This window comes from Vidua chalybeata, chromosome 5, assembly GCF_026979565.1.
Source record: "Vidua chalybeata isolate OUT-0048 chromosome 5, bVidCha1 merged haplotype, whole genome shotgun sequence".
NCBI classification, from domain to species: domain Eukaryota; kingdom Metazoa; phylum Chordata; class Aves; order Passeriformes; family Viduidae; genus Vidua; species Vidua chalybeata.
The window spans coordinates 24,698,413-24,718,090 of NC_071534.1; the positions used below are offsets into that span (position 1 = coordinate 24,698,413).

The window sequence follows — 19,678 nt, forward strand, 5'->3', positions numbered from 1 at the left end:
TTGTTTGTTTTCATACTTTTATTCTTGCTCTCCATGAGAAAAAGACAGAATGATAGCTCTACTCCACAGCCTCAAAAAAAACTCACTCAGGAGTTCCTGCAGAGCAGGAAAAGCCATGTAAACTTCCCTGTGATACACACACCAACACTTTGGAATTAATTGCAATTGTGTAAATCTACCTGAAATCATCCCTCCAACCCTGATCTTATACTGCTCTTCTTTCTTGGTACTCTTCTCAATATAATGTTGACATTGGCATAGTCATTCATACCAATTTTATCATTAAAAAATTACCATATTTCTGCCAAATGAATGGGGTTTTTCAGATGCATGAAGAAAGAAAGTCTGAAAGAAAGATACAGTTGAAATAGCTACCCGGACAGCACAGTGATGTTGGGACAGACCTTTAATATGTAAAAAGTTGGGAACTGGTTTGATAGGATTGATTTTGGGTCAGAAAAAGTAAATAGATGCTAGGGAGAATTAGAGTTATCGAGTACAATGCTGCTTCAGTGTTTTTTTATGCTAAAGGGTTCCTTGAGTTTTGGTTCAGTCAAGACATCTCCTACTGATGGGGCAGTTATCTAATACAGCTATCCAGTAATTTGAGATGATTAGACAAAACAGCAAAATTAGGAGGTTTCCACCCATATTGTCTTTTAGTGATGAAACAGCTGGATTTGGGTTTGGACCAGATGACCTCCTATGGCCTCTGTCCACCTCAACTGTTCTGTGATACTGTCAATCACTACCAGTGGTGTGTGATCTCTCTCTTTAAAGTGCCTTACCACCAGGTGACCGCCAGTGCCAAATGTGACCATCTGCAGGTCTGCCCCTTAAGGAAAGATTGTCCTAAGGAAGAAAGGATGACAAAGACAGTCCAATCTATGGAATTACTTCCATAGAACAATTGACACTCCAGCCTCTCATGTTGTCTTCTAAACATTTGTTGATGGCCTGTCACAGGCAAGCTACAGATAGATCTCTGTGAACCAGTACCTGTACTCTGGCTGAGTAGAGCTGTTTTTCCATTCAGTGAGTTTGTCTAGATTCTACTTTTTGTCATTTCCTTCCTGATCTCACAGGGCAAGCAGGAAGTAAGACAAGACAAGGGGAAAGGCACAACAGAACAGGACTGGCAAAAGAAGGAAGGAGGCAGGACTTTTGTTCAAGGAGAACCACCATCAGTGAGAATCCCCCCATGCCTTCCACTGCTAGTCTGACTGAAATGATGGCACTTTGGCATCATTGATTGTTCTGCCACCATTTAAAGCATGCTTCTGAGTGACTGTTGTTATAAATGAGGTCCCTATATGTCCAATTTAAATAAATCACAAGATTTAAAATTTAGCAGCAATTTTAATTGAGGTATAAAATAATAATACGATCAAATATAATTCAGTAGTTACAAAAGAAATTTGGCAGTGGTTTGGATAAAGCATAAACAAAAACCAATCGATTGGGGTATGTGGAGGGCTTCCCACCCTGCCTCATGTATGAAGGCAAAAGGATCCCAACACAACATATACTGTGTGCTGATACATAGTCATCATTAGTTCCCATAAATCTCCTATTTTCGATTCTTGAAATCTGTGTCACTCTACTGCATGGCACATGCTCCCATTGTTGCTATGGGGCCTTCTGGTCTCTTCGGGGGTCTTCTAGGAGGAAGGCCGAAGGTCTTCCTGACATGTCCTCTGGGTAACCTGGCAGGTGGCACGTGCACATTGAGCTTGGTGTTATATAAATAAGCACTATGTTCCAATTAAACCTTATTTATTTCATAGATAAGACCACTATTTTAGACTCCCTGTCTGGAATGGTCCCAACTTTATTCATATTCAAGGTCGATCCTGCTCTGGGAGTTGTCTTTTAACTTCAGTTTATACCAGTTTTGGTTTGGGAGTCAGTTCCTGACTTCCTCCATTCCCAACGCCGAATCCAACTCCTGCACCCTGTTTCCCACATGTATTCTTGAAGAAACCCATCTGCTTCATAACACTAATCACATACACTTTTCCAATTATTTTCCCAAATTACTGATATAATTACAATTTTGTTAGCACGAATCACATCCATTTATAACACTGTGATGCACAACCAGGAGTTTCAAAATGACCCAGGCAATGGCATTTAATTAAAAGATGGGCACCCTTCTAAAGAGTCTGTGACTTCCCAGAGGATGAGGACATTGCTTGGCCACACTGGTGCCATGGCTGCTGTGCAGGCAGAAGCAGTGGTGTACCACCGTGTAGCAGGTGCTACTATGAGCACTGCAAGCAGGGCAGGGCACTGTGTCCACATGTGTAACCATGACCGAGCTTTTAACTTAGATATTGAAAGGAGTGTGAGTGCAGCCTCCACGATGTATCGTCAGGAAAGTGGCACAGGTCAGAAACCTTAACTGAGATGTTTTTGACGGAAGAATTCACACACCAGCCTTCTCCCTGTAACTTAAGGTTAATTCACCTGGCTGATGCTCCATTCATCCCCGAGTCCACTTTTTCCTACAGGAAATGTGTGACCTCCCCAGCTGCCATCCTTTTGTGGTGACATGTGATTGAAAACGGTCAATACATCCTAAAAGTCAGGCACAGGAGGGAGGAGCAGGGCCGTGCCCGGTACCGCTGCCCGTGCCTCGCTCCCCGCCGCCGCATCACCCTCAGCAAGCCGCTCCCCAGCGGGGCCAGAGCGAACACTCCGGGCCGAGGCGGTCCCGCTCCCTTCTCGGGCTCTTTCACTTTCGTTTCCGTTTCCGTCGCTTGCCCAGGCGGGGCTTCCCGGCCATGGCGCTGGCGGTCCAGGCGCTGCGGGTTCTGTGCGCCAGCGGCGGCTGCCTGGAGCAGGGCGAGCTCCGGAGGCGGCTGCCGAGCCGGCCCTCGGCCGAGCAGCTGGCGGCCGTGCTGCGGGACGCGCAGCGCTTCACGCTGGTGCGGCGGCCCGGCCGGGCGGCGGCAGCAGCTGAGGCCGAGGTGGCCGTGGTGGTGGCCACCAGCCCCGTGCGGCTGTGCCCGGAGCACGTCGCGGGCTGCCCGGGGCAGTGCGGGCAGCTGCACATCTGCAAGTACCACCTGAAGGGCTTCTGCCGCAACCAGCTGGCCAGGTGAGGGGCGGGGGGGCGGCCGCCATCGCGGGGGGCTCGGCCTTCGGCACGACGTGCCCCTTCAGGGGAAGGAGCTCTCAGTAGAGGCCTTTCCGCGTCGGAAATGCTCACTGCCCGTGAGCACTTCTATTTATTTGTGTGTGTGTTGTTGCAAAGGAGGCAGACACGGGCGGTTGTTTCACAGCTTTGGGTCGCAGCACTTCCTCCCCGGCTCATCACCCTGGCGCTTCCTTGTCTGTGGGCAGGGCTGTGCCAGGAGAAAGCTGAGTGTCCCCGCACATCCCTGAGCTGCGGCACCCTGGGCAGTGTACTAAAGCTGAGTGTCCCCGCAGGTCCCTGTGCTGCGGGACCCTGGGCAGTGTACTAAAGCTGAGTGTCCCCGCAGGTCCCTGAGCTGCGGGACCCTGGGCAGTGTACTAAAGCTGAGTGTCCCCGCAGGTCCCTGAGCTGCGGGACCCTGGGCAGTGTACTAAAGCTGAGTGTCCCCGCAGGTCCCTGTGCTGCGGGACCCTGGGGTCCCGCATCGGCTGAGAGGGGATGATGCTCTGGAGCTTTGGTGGTTTTGTGGTTGTGAGCTGCAGGTCCAAAATGCCAATATTGTCAGAGTGCACTAAGGCTATAATGACCGTGAATCAGAAGTAGCGTGGCAATTATCCTCAGAGTAATTATGTAATCTGCTTTGCAAATCACATAATGGCTTTATAGAAGAGCAGTGTGGATTTTTCTGAAACTAGTTAATTTGGTGTGCTTTTCCAGCTGTTCAATGTAATGCCCATGGGGTGTCAAAATAATGCCAGTCATTTTGCTGTTGGGTTTCTTGAGTTCTAGGAAGGGATGCAGGTTTGTTCACAGCTTCCACTCAGACCACAATCTCCGTATTCTAAAGCAATATGGACTTGAGAATTTAAGCCACGATGAACTTTGCCAGCTTCTGCTTCAAAATGACGCTTCCCTCTTACCAGAGGTGAGTATTACTGTAACAGCTTCTTAGCCTTGTTGTTTCAGTGAGCATCACACCGTGGAAGAGGCTTGACAGAGACGGAGATATTAGGTGTCAATTTAGTTAGCTTAATGCAAATCTAAAAATAAATCTGCATCCTCTGTTCTCACCTGTGGTGGATTGACCCTAGCTGGCAGCTAAGCTCTTGAACAGTCCCTCACCCACTCCTCACTCCCCCATCACAAGCAGAGGAGTTGGGCATTAACAAGAAGAAAAAAAGTGGCAAAACCTGTGAATGGAGATAAAGACAGTGTAGCAAGGGGAGGACAGCAGGGAGAAGTGTTGCAAAGGACCACCTCTGCTTCACTACCTTGGAGCCCAACAAGTCTCTGACAAAGTGTTACCTTGTAAGAAGGACCCATCTCCCCCTTCTTTCACCTTCCCTCTGTCCCCTTCCTCACTATTATTTTTTTTTTTTAAGAATGACATTATGTGATATGGAATATTCCTTTGGCCAGTTTAGGCTATTTCCTAGTTTTGGCTGGAATAGAGTTAAATTTCTTTCTTGTAGCTGGTACAATGCTGTGTTTTGCATTCAGGATGAAAACAATGTTGATAACACTCATGTTTTAGGTTTTGCTGAGCAGTGCTTGCTCTAAGTCAAGGACTTTTCAGCTTTTCACACTGCCCAGCTAGCCCATAGTCTGGGAGTGCACAAGAAGCTGGGAGGGAATGCAGCCAAGAGAGCTGACCCAATCTGGACAAAAGGATATTCCATACCATATGACATCATTCTGAACAGTGAAATGGGGGGGGGAGGTGGCCCAGGGGTGGTGGCACACTGACGGGGACTGGCTGGGCTTTGGTCAGTGAGTGGTGAGCAGTTGCATTGTGCATCACTTGTTTTGTCTATTGTTTTATCATCATTATTATCTCCTCTTCCTTTTATGCTGTATTAAACTGTGTTTACCTCAACCCTGGAGGGAGTGAGAGGCTGTGTGGTGTTTATCTGTTCTGGTTTCAGCTAAGATAGAGTTAATTTTCTTACTGGTATCATGAACAGGGCTGTGTTTTGGATTTAATATGAAAATCATGTTGGCAACCCACTGAGTGCTTACCTTCAGTCAAGACCTTTTCAGCTTCCCATGCTCTGCTAGTAAGGAGGTGCACAAGGAGCCAGGAAGGAGCATGGCCACGACAGCTGACCCAAACAGACTGAAGGGATGTGTTATCAATGCTGTTTTGGTCACAAACCCAAAACATAGTGTGGTATGGTCTGCTATGAAGAAAGTTAACTCCATCCCAGCCAGATCCAGTATATCTTACCATCAAGTTGGGGTCAAAAAGATTCCAAAACTATTCTAAAACTAGAGGTGTGACTTAGTACTAAGTCCCATCTGGAGAATGTCTGTAAGAATGTTATCTGTTGAAAGATCTTTCTAAATATTAGCAGGGCAAAGGAAAAGCTATCAAGCAGTCATCTGGAAAACAAGAAGAAAAAAGAAATGTTTCTTTCAAAAGCAAATATATGTACATTGTAGCCATAAAAAAACTAAAAATCATGGATTCGAACAGTCTAAATGAGCACATTGTACTTTGATGTTTAAATTAATTTTTTCTTCTCCTTCCCAAGGTCTGCATGCATTATAACAAAGGTGATGGACTTCATGGATCTTGTTCCTTTAAAACATCCTGCACCAAACTTCATGTTTGCCAGTACTTTTTGCGGGGTCAGTGCAGATTTGGCAGCAGCTGCAAACGGTCACATGACTTATTAAATCCAGAATGTTTTGAGAAACTGGAGAGACAGGGGATGAGCTCAGACATTATTAAGAAACTACCTTCGACTTATAGAAACATGTATGACATAAAAAATGGCAACAGAAACATGCATGACATAGAAGATGCCAAATCTTCACCATGCAAAGGTAAATAATATCATCTTTTGAATACATCAGAAGAGTCATGGTAGTGAATTTAATATTTTCATTGGTATCATTAAGAAAAGTGAATTTACATCTTGATTGGTGTTTTAGGAAGGACCTTGTACCTATCTCATTGACAGAGATCTTTGTCTTGACAAGTGCAGTCAGGAGAGGTTCCTGAGAAATAGAGTGCTGGTGTTTATGAAATTCTTAAACTTGGGGTTAGAAAAGCATAACAGGAACTGGAAGTAGGGAGCTCTATAATTTTGGAGTTTTTTAGGTAAAATACGGTAAGGCAGAGGCCTGTTTAAGAATAGGAGTGGTGGTTGTCTGATTATGAATGATTTAATTGTGTGTCTTTAATGTAGAGATTGTCTAGCACAAGAATTCACAGCACTATCCTAGTTATTTCTTAGACGTGTAATATTTTGTTTGCACTTTTCTTTTGGAGTTTTTTAGAATTGTGAGTTAAGTATAGTTTAGCAGGCAAAAAAAAAGGGATAACAGAATGGAGAAGTCAAGTGTGTATGCTCATCTCTGCTATTCTGCCTGCAGTTCCTTCTTCCTTTCCTTAATGTGCTTTAATTTGCAGAAGTATCAGATTTTGAAACTTTGTATTTTATAGCTGCCAGTGTGATCAGCTGTGTGCAATGCATAGTTAACTCAAGTCCATCTGGAAGCATAAAGGCATTGGATTCTATTCTTGTTTTGTGGTGATAGCTAAAGTCTGTATCTGAGGAATTCAGCAGTTACAGGTAAATCAAGTTCAGAAAGGATGGATACATGGAGGGACTTTGAGTATACAAGTTTATCAAAGGCTTCTTTGTCTTTCTGGAGCTGAGTGCAGTTAGGTAGTTACAAACATTGCCTTTAGGCTTCTTCTCTAGGGATAGGCGCACTTTTAAGAGGCATTGTTGATATGAAGTGTATTAATAGTTACAATTCCCCCCTCTAGATGGAAAACCCAGCACTAGACGGGATTCCTCAGCTTCAAAGGAGGATGATTCAGAACAGATATGTTTACATCATCTGTACAGAAGTTGTGGCTTTAAAGGTAGGTTGTCTCAAGTGTCAGTGCATACTGTGTCAAGTCCAGACTGTTTTTCTGTTGTTATAAATAGGAAATGGTAGACATCTTTCACAGAAAAGGAAAACTTTCTGTGAGTTTATGCTTATGTTTAGTTAAATCACACTGCTATCTTGACTGCTTAGGAAAGTGTTTGACCTGGCACACCAAACAAATCACCAAATTGACAGCACACCAAATTGTGCTGAAGACTGGCTACTCCACCTGTGTTTACCTAAGGGATTGCTGAATGATAGGAGTCACATTTCCAAATAGGAAAGATATAAAAGATATTCTGAATTCTACATTCTCCATTGTTTCTTCTAGTACTCCTGTTCCATCTGTCTTAGCTGTCTCCCTTTCAAAATGTTCCCAGGTGTCCAGGAACAAGGCTGCTTTGCCAGTGTTTTTACTGATTTTTTTTGTCATCCTTTTTTTTCTTGATGTTCTTGACCTGTGTACCAAACACCTCCTCATATGAACTGTGTGGTGCAGTTTCTCCTTGACTTTCCCTGTAGTTAAGTTTCCTTTTTTTCTGCTCTGGAAATTTGGAAATTTGCCTCGGGTTTATGCACGTGTGCACTGGTGATGTCACCTTCACTCCTGTTGAGGAGTAACTGCACACTGACACTTTGAACTCTGAGTAACATTTGTGATACCTGGCTCACTGCTACCATTGCTTTTCTTTGTGGAGCCTGGATCTCTCGGAGACTTACTGAAGGGCAAAGGACTTTGAGACTAAAGGAACGATGTCTGTGTATTTATCAAAAGAGGGGAAAGGTGATGGTTGTTAACTGTATTGGAAGGTATGGGACCTAGACATGGTGTAAATAGTATGGAATAAGTGGTGGATACATCCCTGCTTTCAGCTGGGACAGAGTTAATTTTCTTCCTGGAAGCCAGTACAGTGCTGTGTTTTGGATTTAGGATGAGATTAACATTGGTAACACACTTACGCTTTAGTTGTTGCTAAGTAGTGCTCACCCAAAGTCAAGATTTTTTCAGCTGCCTGTGTTTTGCCAATGAGGAGGTGCTCAAGAAGCTGGGAAGGAGCATGGCCAGGACAGCTGACCTGAACTTGTCAAAGGGCTATTCCATACCATTAGAACATCATGCTCAGCATATAAACTGTGGGAGTTGGCTGGGAGGGGCGGATTGCTGCTTGGGAAGGGACTGGGCATCAGTCAGTGGGTGGTGACCAATCATGCATCCACAAAAAGCCAAGTGTGCATCACTTGTATATCTTGGGCTTTATTCCTTTCTCACTTTTTGTTAGCTTCATTTTAGATATATGAGAGTATATTTATATATATATATACTTACAGTTACTATATTGTGTATTATTTCAGTTACTAAACTGTTCTGATTTCAGCCCACAGATTTACCTTTTTCCCGTTCTCCCCATGTCACTGAAAGAAATGGGAGTAAATGGCTGTGTTGTACTTCGTTACCATCTGAAGTTAAACAATGACAGTCCTTCTCCTGTCTTAAAATTAAGCACTGCTGTGCTTTGGATTTTTCCTCAGTAATGCCACTTTGTGATTTAGTGGTTAATCATAAATACACTTTTTTTCTATTTATTAAATAATAGCCTTGTAAGAGCCTGTGATCATTTTTTGTCTCTGAAACTGAGAATGATCTGTACAATTTTAATGTGCAAAGAGAGGCTAGTACGTACAGAAACTGAACTTCTACCTAAGCCCAAAAATTCAAGTGTTGCTTGCTTATGCTGAAAAAATTTTGAACTATTGTTTGTAATGGTGCCATAGGTGAACACTTTCCCTAGCTATCCTTTTGATGATTTCCCCAGCTGGGTACACAGCCCTGAAATGTTGGAGTTCTCTCATAGCCTGTCAAAATACTGCATCTCCTACTTTTTTTTTTTTTTTTTTTTTAATTTTTGCAGAAAAGTGTATCAGAAACCATTTTCACTTGCCGTATAGATGGCAGTATTCTGAGGGTAATACCTGGAAGGACTTCATAAATATGGAAGAAATAGAAGATGCATATTGTGACCCAAAAAACATCAGGTATAAACTCTTATAAAATTTATAATGTTTGGGGTTTGCTGTATTGTACCAGATCCTTAGTGGCTATAAATTGCTGCAATCCTAATGTAGTCATTACATAAGTAATTTTATTTGACATTCTTCTACTGACCTCACTTTGCATGAGATTTGCCCCTCCCTTCCCCTTTTCTCACAGTCCATATCATGGAACATGCAGAATACCTGGAGAGAGGGACCAGAGCATGTGAAGAATATGGAAATACCTTTCAGAGTTTGGAACTGGTTATATATCACAGAGTATTGGAAAGGGCTCATACCAGTATGCCACATCCCATGCTGGAAAATTACCTGTTCCTCTTATATTACAGGCTCTTTGAAGCCCTTCTTAAGTTATGTCAGTGTTCTCTTTAGAATATAGCTGATCAGCAAGAAGGCAGTGCCTGTTTTCCACTATTTCTGTTCATCTTATGTAACTCACTAATTTAGGAGTGAGTTATGATTATTGCCCATAGAACCAATCTGAGACATAATACTGTAATGCAAAATACGTACAAACATACATAGAATAGAGTTGTGAAAAGTGCAAGGTGCAAAGTACACATTGTAGTGAAAAGTGCACCTTTGTGTTCTGCTTTTGGGTGAGATTGACTTAATTTGCGAATTTGTAGTGGGCTTCTGAATCTATGAGTAAAGCTTCACAAACAGTTCTGATTTTTTTTCCTCCTTTTTTTTTTTTAATAGATTTGACTGTGCTTTTACTGAAGGGCTCTTTGTCCCATTCAGTATCTGTTTTCGTGACATGTGCTGTGAGTTCCAAAAAGTCAGACGTCTTTCTACAGCTTCCTCTGTGACCAAACCCCCTCACTTCATTCTTACAACAGAATGGATCTGGTATTGGAAAGATGAATATGGCATGTGGCAGGAGTATGGAAAACAAGTAAGTGTGCAGAAATGGAGAGACTCCTAACTCTGTGTGAGAAGTGCAGAACTACTGAAAAGTGCACAGTGCTTACATCCTTCTGTTCTTTTGTCACCCTCTTCCTCTCACTCATACTGTACAGATGGACATTAAAGGCCTAATGGGGTCTTTTCTCTGTGGTTTTGATTTGTTCAGGTAGAGGACTGATCACTGGTGAGTCACAAATATTATCAACAGGTAACTATTCAGTCAGTCCTGTCAGATAGGATCACACTAATAATAGATTCCCATTGGTTCTGAGAAAAGCCTCCTTCTCTAAAGATCCAGTAGTACTCTGCCATCTTTCTTGGTCTAGTCGGTGAATGTGTCACTCTAAATCAAGGATTTCTCATATGCTGATATATCCTGCAGCCACCATACATAGGAGAGTTGTTGGTTTTTAGACTTGCTTGTCTATAACAGACCAGGAGAAACTTTTTTTTCTCTCTGTTTTTGCTGTGACAGGATGATCTTCATGCAGCTGCTACTGTCTCCAGTGATGACCTGGAGAAAGCTTACTTGTATGAAAGTTCTCCAAAGATGACCTTCAAAGCTGGAAGACATGAATATGAAATAAATTTTGTGTGTAGGTTGCATTTGCTTTGTTTTTCTGTTTTGTGCCTCCCTCCCAGATCTCTTGTGGTTCTGAACTACCTTATTACAGGAGATAGAAGAGAGAAATTTGGACTTTGAATTGCAATGCTTACAGAGACAGAGTTTCTATCAAAGTTCTCAGGATAAGAGCTGTTCACATAAGCAGAGTGGCATTCTATTCTTTCAAAGCTTTTATTTTTGAGTTCTTGTGCTAGGTTTCAAAATGTCTGCCAGAAAGTCCAAGTATAACACTGATGCTGGCACCAACGCAAATGGTGAGGAACTTCTAGAAGACTTGACAAGCCAGCTTCTGCTCTACTTTAATCACTGATTTGCAGAAAAATAAACACTTGGACAAGGTGTAGGGTCCAGACAATCCTTAGCATTATAAGATTTTTGCACATATTTTCTTTTCATCCTGTCTGGAAAGGCTGAGAGAATACCTTGACAATGTCAAAGCAGGAAGAAGTGTTTCCCAAGAGTTCAGGAATTATAAGCCACTTGTGATGCCACTGTCCTCTCTGAGCTGTTGCCTTTCCTGGCATCCTTTTCAAAAATTATGTAGAACAGTGGTAGGAATCAGCCTGCCTGGAATGTCAGTTTGGTGTAGTTATCTCCAGCTTTTCATTACTATCTCATTCTGCATGAAAAAAAGCCAAACACAAAAACCCCAAACCAAAAAACCAGAAAGGGCATGTTATCTGTTGTTTGTGATTCAATCAAAAGCAGTGCTGGGAAAACTTACCCAGCTTAGAAGTGAAAATTGCACAGTGAATCAACCCCTTCTCTAAGGTTTGGGCTTTTTTAGTAACTTAGGCTAATATATGCAGTGTAGGTGTCTTTTAGAACCTAATTTCTAGGCTTGCTGGTGTCAAGAGGTTTCTTCGTTTGTTTTCCTGTGTATCTCGCTCTGAAGATGACGCTTCATTGTCCTGGCTGGTACTGACTCTTAATTGTTAGTATGATGTCACAGTAGCTGCAGAGTATCCAAGAACGAATGCCTCAGATTGCTGTGACTTGTTTCTCTTGGTGGTCAATAAAAATAAATGGTCTGTGATAGATGTTGGGTTCTGTTTACAGGGTTTGAAATCTACAACTAAAGAAGTGTCTCGGTTGCAAAATGAGGAGGAGGGAGCTTTTTTGTGGATGTTTTTGACAAAACAACTTAGTGACAAATGTGGCTGTAGTTTGTCAAAAACAAATCAAAAACATCTTTGATTGTTCATAGTATTTTGTTTGGTTTTTTTTTTTTTTTTCCCAGCCATGATGCAGAAAAACCTTCGCTACAAAACAGAGAGGAAGATTTGCAGAAGACCTAAATTTGTCTCTCAGGCAGAGGTGGAAAAGATAAAAGACAGGTAAACCACAACTACTCATTCTGAGGTGATGGCTTTGGTGCTTTATGAATGCTGAATCATCCATGGGTGCGAGTAGGATGAAGAAGTAGCTGTTGAGGCAATTGTGAAAGACAGGGAAAGGGAAAGGGACATACCTTTCCTGCAACCATGTCTAGCCAGGGCAGTGTTGCAGCCTGGCCAGCAGTTTTCAGTCAACTCAGGAACCTCTGTGGTGAAGAAAATTCGGGCTTGGCCACAGGAAGTGCAGAAACATAGGAAATAATTCAACATGTAGCAGTGTGTTTATGTGTACTAGCTTTTTCTGAGATGAGTAATTTTCAAAGCTAAGTGTAAGTTCAGAAAAAATCTTTTGAGAGCAGCCAGACAGTCTGAAAGGAAAGCAGTAGTTGTTACAAGTAGAGCAAAATATGAGAGCCTGCAAGGAGATAGAGTTGCATGTAACAGCCAGTTTTTGCACATTCCCTTGCAGCACACTTGCTTAAACACTGAAAAGAGCAGCTAATTAAAATTGGGGTGGAAGTACAGGGGAGGGCTGTATCTATCATGTTTCTGTCATACTGATGTGATACTAGATGCATTTGTATTTACCACTCCTGGTGTAGCAGAGCTTTTATATATGCATTCAGCTCTGCAAGAGAAATCCTTATGTGTTTAGTTTAGAGTATATATTTCTTTTTTTTCTTGTTTGGCATCTTGCTTTCTGACATAAGTCTTGAGACAATGACTTGGAACAAATATTTTCATTTGCTGAACAGAAATCACAGTTTTGAAATATTTTTGAATATGTTCAGTTGCCTATATTCTCCCTAAGCTTGACAAATGTGTTTAGTATAATATGTACATAAAATGTCATGTTTAGTTTTTATTTTAATTGTCTGTTTGTAATGTCTTATAATCTACAGGGGCGTTAAACATACAGAAGGGTTTAAGAACATTCCAGCTCACTGGGACAAATCTGCTCTGCCTGAACTGGGATTCAAGGTTTGGAGCTTTTTCGTTTTTGCTTTCTGTCATTTTGTCATGTAAGTTTTGTTCCATCGCAAGTTCAGTGTTTCATCTGGCTATGTAAATGACTGTTTCTGTGTAGCGTAATACAGAGGTATTGGTTAATTTAAACCTGATACTACACTGGAGGTGAAACTAGACCCAGATTTAAACAAATGGTGGCAGTAAAACTGTGGCAGCAAGGACTTTCACTGCTACTGTTAATCCCTTGGCTTGGCAAATTTGCTGAGTTAATAAGACTGGTAATGGTTCCCAAAATACACAGTTTTGAAGTCCCAGCATGTGCTGAAAGCATCAGAGGTAAATGATGTCTCTGAACTTCAGAGTAGCCATTCCCTTAGCTGTAGGCTGTTGTATATCTATGGAGAGGTGCTGAAATCAGGGGAGTTCACAGAATCACACAGAATGGTTGGGCTTGGAAGGGGGAACCTCTGGAGATCACAGAAACCAACCCCCCTGCTAAAGCAGGCTCACCCAGAGGAGGTCACACAGGATTGTGTGCAGGTGGGTTTTGAATATCTCCAGAGAGACTCTAGAATCTCTCAGGGCAGCTTGTTCAGGATGGGATCTTTTATTATTACGTTTATTATTATTTTATTCATTCCAGTGGAGTAAACTTGTTAATCTTTGTAACACACCCAATTAATATATGTGTGGCATACCTTCTCTGACTTCCTGTCTGCTTCCACCAGCTCCTCTGTCAACTCTAGTAAATGTACCTAGAGAAAAGGTGTTTCTGATGCTCAGAAACCACTAACTTGCAAAATGCAAATCCTCAACAAGTTGTCACTAATAAGACTGACATTGACATTTTTATGTTCCTATGAAAATATGCAAGTAAGCTTTGCTTGCTTTCAGAACTGTCATGTAAAGAACTGACTTTTAGTAGTGTGATCATGCTTTTCCCTAAAATTGTTTGAATAAAGCCTTTTCAATTGATTTAGAAACACAACAGGCAGTGCAGTTTGTGTTCACTGGCTGTAGGGAGGATAAACTAAAAAAGATCCTCTGGTTTTCTGCAACATAAATTCTCAATTCCTTTTTTATTTATGTGCTAATTTCTGCTATGTATTTAGATACTGTTTGATGCATGCAATTATATCTTGACCCAGATATTAAGAGGGGTTGAGTAGCTGCACAAAAGCATGCAAAAGTAACTTTTCAATCTTCTCCTTGCAGCTGATTGAGCTTGACTGTTCTTCTGAAGAATACAAGAAAGTCAAAGTGGACTTCCAGCGCACAATGCCCAAAGCAGCTATCAAAAAGATTTGTAGAGTTCAGAACCCGTCCCTCTGGGAACTGTATCAGTGGTAAGTGTAAAACGCTGCTCTGGCATGTATGTATGATATTTATTGTTTCTGCAGTTAGCTGTACGTGCTGTGCTAAAGATAGAACACGCATTCCTGAAATGCCTCTACTCCACTCTCCCACTGAAATACCTACCTAATATCAACATTTAGATAAAGAGGTATCAACAAACCCAAAACTCAGTCAGGACAAGGAGCTTAGAACAGTCAGATTCAGGGCTGTGTGGGAGGAATCCTTGCTTCTGACTTCTGGCAGGCCTGTGTCCATGACAGCTTCCTTCCAGTGAAACCTTGAAGCTGGTAATGAGTCACATCTAGCACAGTGTTTTGCAGCTGGTCAAAATTGAAACAGCCTTCAAAATTAAATGCAAAACTCATGGAGGGCAGGCCTCAATGTAAACTCCTGTGTTCAGGGAAAAAATAACCACTGCGATTCCTCCCTCTCTCTTCAAAGGCAGTGAAAAATGAAGGAAAACATTTGTAGTTAAAGCATTTATGTATAATGTGAAAGCATGTTTGTATGCCCAAATTAGGCCTTACTGTAAAGATTTTCAGAATATACTCTGTGTAAAATTGTTTTGGAGTGGCTGGAACCTGTGGAGACAGCCACTGTGAAACTGCAAAGATTCTGCTTCTCATTTCAGGCAGAAGGACCTAATGCAGAAGAGCAATGGTGGAAAGGCTGCAGATGAGCGATTTTTATTTCATGGGACCAGTAAAAAAGACATTGATGCCATCTGTCAACAAAACTTTGACTGGAGAATCTGCGGCCTTCATGGGACAGTCTATGGCAAAGGTTGTTTTTCAGCTCTTTCAGTAATCCTAGACTTGCTATAAAATTCTCAGTACTCACTGCAGAGGGGTAAAGTTTACAAGGTGATACTTGGCCAGTCCTGGGCTTCTCTCTGTCATGATGTGGGCAACAGAGCTGAGTTTCACAAGGGTCTTTTGGAGCTAAGGCACTCTGAAAGGCCTTGACCTCTGCTCTCCTAAGTACTTGCAAGAAAAGACAGACTTAGGAGAGGTTAGTTGTAGGGATGGTTTCTGCTAGACTCCAGGCTTACTGCTGTTCTGGTTTCTCCCAACTCCTATAGAAAAGCAGCCTGGCTTTTTTTTTTTTTTTTCCCAAGAATCTAAATGCCATTTTGGTTACAGTTTTTTTTTTTTTTTTTTGCCTTGTTAGCAGATTATATCCTTCTATATTGTCCTATGTACAGGAAATTACCAGCACATCAAATGGAATAGCTGAGACAGGCTGACTGGCTGACTACACACCTTTCTGCTTGAATACTTTGTAACTCTCAGAAATGTTAGAGAATCACAGTGTATTTTGAGCATGGAAGGGACCCACGAGGATCATCAAGTCCAACTGTGCTGATGAGTATTAGTAGCCTCTGCCAGGAGAGGAAATGTGGTGATAATGGGGGAGGTGGACATCTACGGTCAGGAGGAAATCCTTTAGAAGATTATGATAATGTTTTAAACATTGGTTTAAACATTTAAACATTTTAATATGTGTGCTGTGAAAACTAAAAATTGCATAGTGGTAATTTCCACTAAGAGGGACATAGAGGACGAGTGAAGGCTTTGGAAAGGCTATTCATTAATTGCTTAATGGATTTGTTTATTAATTCATTTTCACACAGTATCACTTTGTTCCTGCTGTTTTAGTGTCTTATAAACTCTGTCTTGGTGTCTCTTCTGCAGGAAGCTATTTTGCAAGAGATGCATCTTATTCTGACAACTACTGTGGGGCAGATTCAAACACCAAGACCATGTTTCTGGCACGAGTGCTGGTGGGGGAGTTCACTCTTGGTAGTTCTCATTATGTTCGGCCTCCCATGAAGGACAGCCAAAGATTCTATGACAGTTGTGTGAATAACTCTTCAAACCCTTCTATCTTTGTCATCTTTGAGAAGCAGCAGATTTATCCAGAGTATCTCATAGAATACCAGGCATCAGCAAGACTTCTATAGCAGCAAAACCTGTCATTCTTATGTCTAACTGGTTTAAACAGTTTTTTGGTTTTGGCTTAAGAGAGAAAAATTGATATTGAAGAAGCTGTGTGGTCAGATAGGTGAGTGTTCAGAAACATTTTTTCTTTGTCTTTTCTGTGTAATAGAAAACAAGGCATAAAAAGACATAGAGGATGTTTTAGAATTCCTAAAATCTTGTTTCTGTATCCTATTTGTAGCAGCTTTCACATATACCCTACATTATGGGAGCCTTTCATGAATTTATTAGAAGAAATTGCTGATGGTTGTAGCATGAGGATTGGCCACGACTGCCAAGTTTAAACAATTTTTAATTATTGTTTCAGGATAGATTTTTATATGTGCTCACTGGTCAGAGGTGCTATCCCTCTGCCTGTTTATCTTTTAACTCAAAACTGGATAAAACACATTTTTTTAGTAATCTGTCTCCTGTAACAGTAGACATTCAGGTGTTTGCAAATGTGATTGTACAATCTGTGCTCAACTCATTGCATAAATTCTTAGTAGCACTCTTCTTTTTTGTCTGCACCAACAAAACCTCAAAAATTAAACTTGCTTGTTGAAAAAGAACAGACTTATTTTCACTTGTTGAGTTTCTCATTTAAAACAATTGCCAAAGATACAAGCATAACAGGGGTTGCTTGGTGCTGCGTGACTCAGTTGATTTACTCTATCAAATAAACACTGTATTTTATGTCTGAGGACACAAGTTTTTCATGACTTTCACTGTGCCTACAAACACAAGAGTGCTGGCAGGTGCTGTGGAGGAAGCAGAGGAGGCAACTCACACTGTTATTTCATACCATACTTGGGAGGGATATATACTGCTTGTCCTGCTTGATTATCATTACCTTCTTTCTGTGGATGAACTTTATGGTTCCCTTACAGCTGTTGGGAAGGATGGTGAGTGACTGTCTCTCATTAGGTGTTCTGCCTCTTTGGATGCAGGACATTCACAAATTTCCTGTGTAATAAAGCTATTGTTGGACTTCTTTCAAGAAAAAACATGCTTACCTGGGAAGTCATTTTCAGAGCTGAAACCTTTAAAATCTGAAGATTGGGTTGCATATTTAATTATTCTTATCAGAAGATAGTGTTGAGCAGTCAGCTTATATGTGTGCAATCAAAAAACTTGACCTATCAAGTATTTTTTTAAGATTAAAGTTTCTGATGCATAGATAGATACTTTATCATAGGATTAATGTGCTAAAGTAGCTATTAATTAGCTACAATGTGCTGAAGAAGCCTTAAGAAATACTTTCTATATGACCTAAAAAAACTCATCTTCACCTGCATTCCATACTTCTTTTTAACTTTTCTGGATGATGATTGACAGGTGTTCACTGGGTAACTCTTTATTACTTCAGCATTGTGAGCCAGGAGCTTGGCCATGATAGCTGGATTAAGGCTGTGTAGACCCCTTTTTTTGTAAACTGCAAATATAGCAACATGATACCTAAAGGAAAAGAACTCCTATTTGTGTTTAATCCCAGTGAAACACAGAATAGGGAAAGGCAAATCGAGTGTATTATTTCTTTTGAAAGATTTGTAATAGAACATAAATGATAAATCTCATGTCAGCAAATGAGCTTGTCAGCAAATAGTACATTCTTTGAGGAGGATAACAGTTATAGAGGAAAGATTTCCTATCTGTGCAGAATAAGGTTTTTCTGCCAAAACAAAAATCATGTTCATCTACATGTTAATGGCAAATGAGAATACTGGTTGTATGAATTTCTTCCTCTGAACATAAGCAGAATTTCAGGTAAGAATTAAGATAGCTAAAGTCACGTTAATCTTCTGCCAGAAAATTGAAACAAGCATTCTTTTTCAGGCAAAAAGTTGAAATATTTTTATTGACTTTTTTTATTGTATTTTTAAAACCTCTAACTTGATTCTTGTGTGTGTATGAGTGTAAGTAAAACAGCGAATAAAATGCCTGGTTGTTGTATTTGGTCATCTGTTATTTCTCCATTATCACAGAAAGAGAAAAATTGCTATGTTTTTTCCACTTTTTGAAAGTGCACAGGGGTAACATTCTTGTGTACGGTAAATAAACAGGTACTCAAACCAGTAAATTCCTTCTGGTGGTTTCCTCTCTTTCAATACTGAAATCACAATGTTTCAATACACTTGTGAGTTTAGAGGCTGTTGTTAAGCACTAGGACTCCCTCTACAGCTGTTTGGGTTGCATTTGGAAATGAACAGATTAAAGAGATGTTTACATTAAATCCAAACTTTAGGCAAAAAGTAATATGAACCTCTTTTCTGAGTGAGGAGTATCTCTTTTGGCTACTTAAGACAAGCAACTGAGCAGGAAGAGTGCAATAATCTGTCACTCACACCCACGCCATGTGAGAAGAAAGATAAGCTGTGAAGGGTGTTTCCTTTTTCGGGAACAGGTCCATCCTGGTAAGGCAGACGGCACAGCCAGCAGAAGCCAAACAGCTTTGCTGTGCCAGCAGTGGGGTGTAGAACATGGGGGTTTATGAACCCAGATCCTCCACCTGCTGTGCTGGGGAGGGGGCTGGCAGCCAGCCAAAGGCAATTCACTGCACCCTTTGGTGAGGGTTACCTGGAGCCAGGTTTGTCTTGATATTCTGACTGGATTTTATGAGATGTGGGTGCCAAAATCCTGTCTAAGTGCTGGCAGCAAGGGAGTGGCAGTATCTGGTTTGGATACCTGCAGCCTGGCCAAGTAGGGGCTGGTGGGTGAGAGGAACTTGGGTGGATGGCAGATACCAGGTACTGTGGTGTGCTCAGTGCTGCTGGCCTTGGAGAATGAGCTTTGCTTCTAGGAACCAGTGCTCAGGGCTGCCTTAGGGCCAAAGGGCAAGTGGGAATTGCAAAAATGCTGCTTAACTTGGAGTACATCCAGCAGAAGATCCAGGTGGGATGGTTGTTACATGGGCAGCATAACTTGGTGCTTCCCTGTTTGTACAAGGGATAGACTTCATGGCCTCCATAGCTCCATTGCACTTCCTGCTTCAGGTCCATCACAAATTCATCTCTGCATGCAGAAATCCTAGTAACTGAGGGAATGCTCCCTTCTTGAAAGTAGCCACAGCCCCCTGCAGTGCAGGGAGAAAAACATCTTAGAAACATGAGAGTTTTCAAGGTCAGAAGAAAGTGAGTGGGGCCAGTATAGACCAAGCAGTGACAGACAGTTTATAAATCAGCTTTAAATTCTTTTACCCTGCTTTCTGCCATAAACACGTGGAAGAGTCTGGTATCAGATGAAGCTATGTCCAGGATGTTTAACAAAGGGAAATGAGAAGGTGATCATTGCCTGGAGTATCTCACACAGAGAGGAAATTCTGCAGTTTAATGCCAGGTAAAAATAGAAAGTCCCAATTTACAATCCATGAAGCATAATAATTTCTGCCACCCAACTCTGTTTTTCTAGGAATACTATTTTT

At 41.5% G+C, this 19,678-nt stretch overlaps 1 protein-coding gene across 2 annotated transcripts; it reads left to right on the forward strand.

Moving 5' to 3' along the window:
• The first annotated feature begins 2,771 nt into the window (after positions 1-2,771).
• LOC128788344 (protein mono-ADP-ribosyltransferase PARP12-like) lies at positions 2,772-18,210 on the forward strand. 2 transcript variants are annotated; one of them, XM_053943292.1, is made up of 12 exons: positions 2,772-3,103; positions 3,926-4,067; positions 5,677-5,971; positions 6,924-7,022; positions 8,941-9,064; positions 9,785-9,980; positions 10,467-10,587; positions 11,857-11,953; positions 12,856-12,934; positions 14,138-14,268; positions 14,910-15,061; positions 15,973-18,210. In XM_053943292.1, the coding sequence occupies exons 1-12, from the start codon at positions 2,787-2,789 to the stop codon at positions 16,239-16,241; spliced, it is 2,022 nt and encodes a 673-aa protein (XP_053799267.1). In that variant the 5' UTR covers positions 2,772-2,786; the 3' UTR covers positions 16,242-18,210. The 2 variants fall into 2 exon arrangements, with proteins under 2 accessions (XP_053799267.1, XP_053799268.1); XM_053943293.1 differs by having other exon boundaries at positions 15,483-16,065.
• Positions 18,211-19,678: the final 1,468 nt, after the last annotated feature.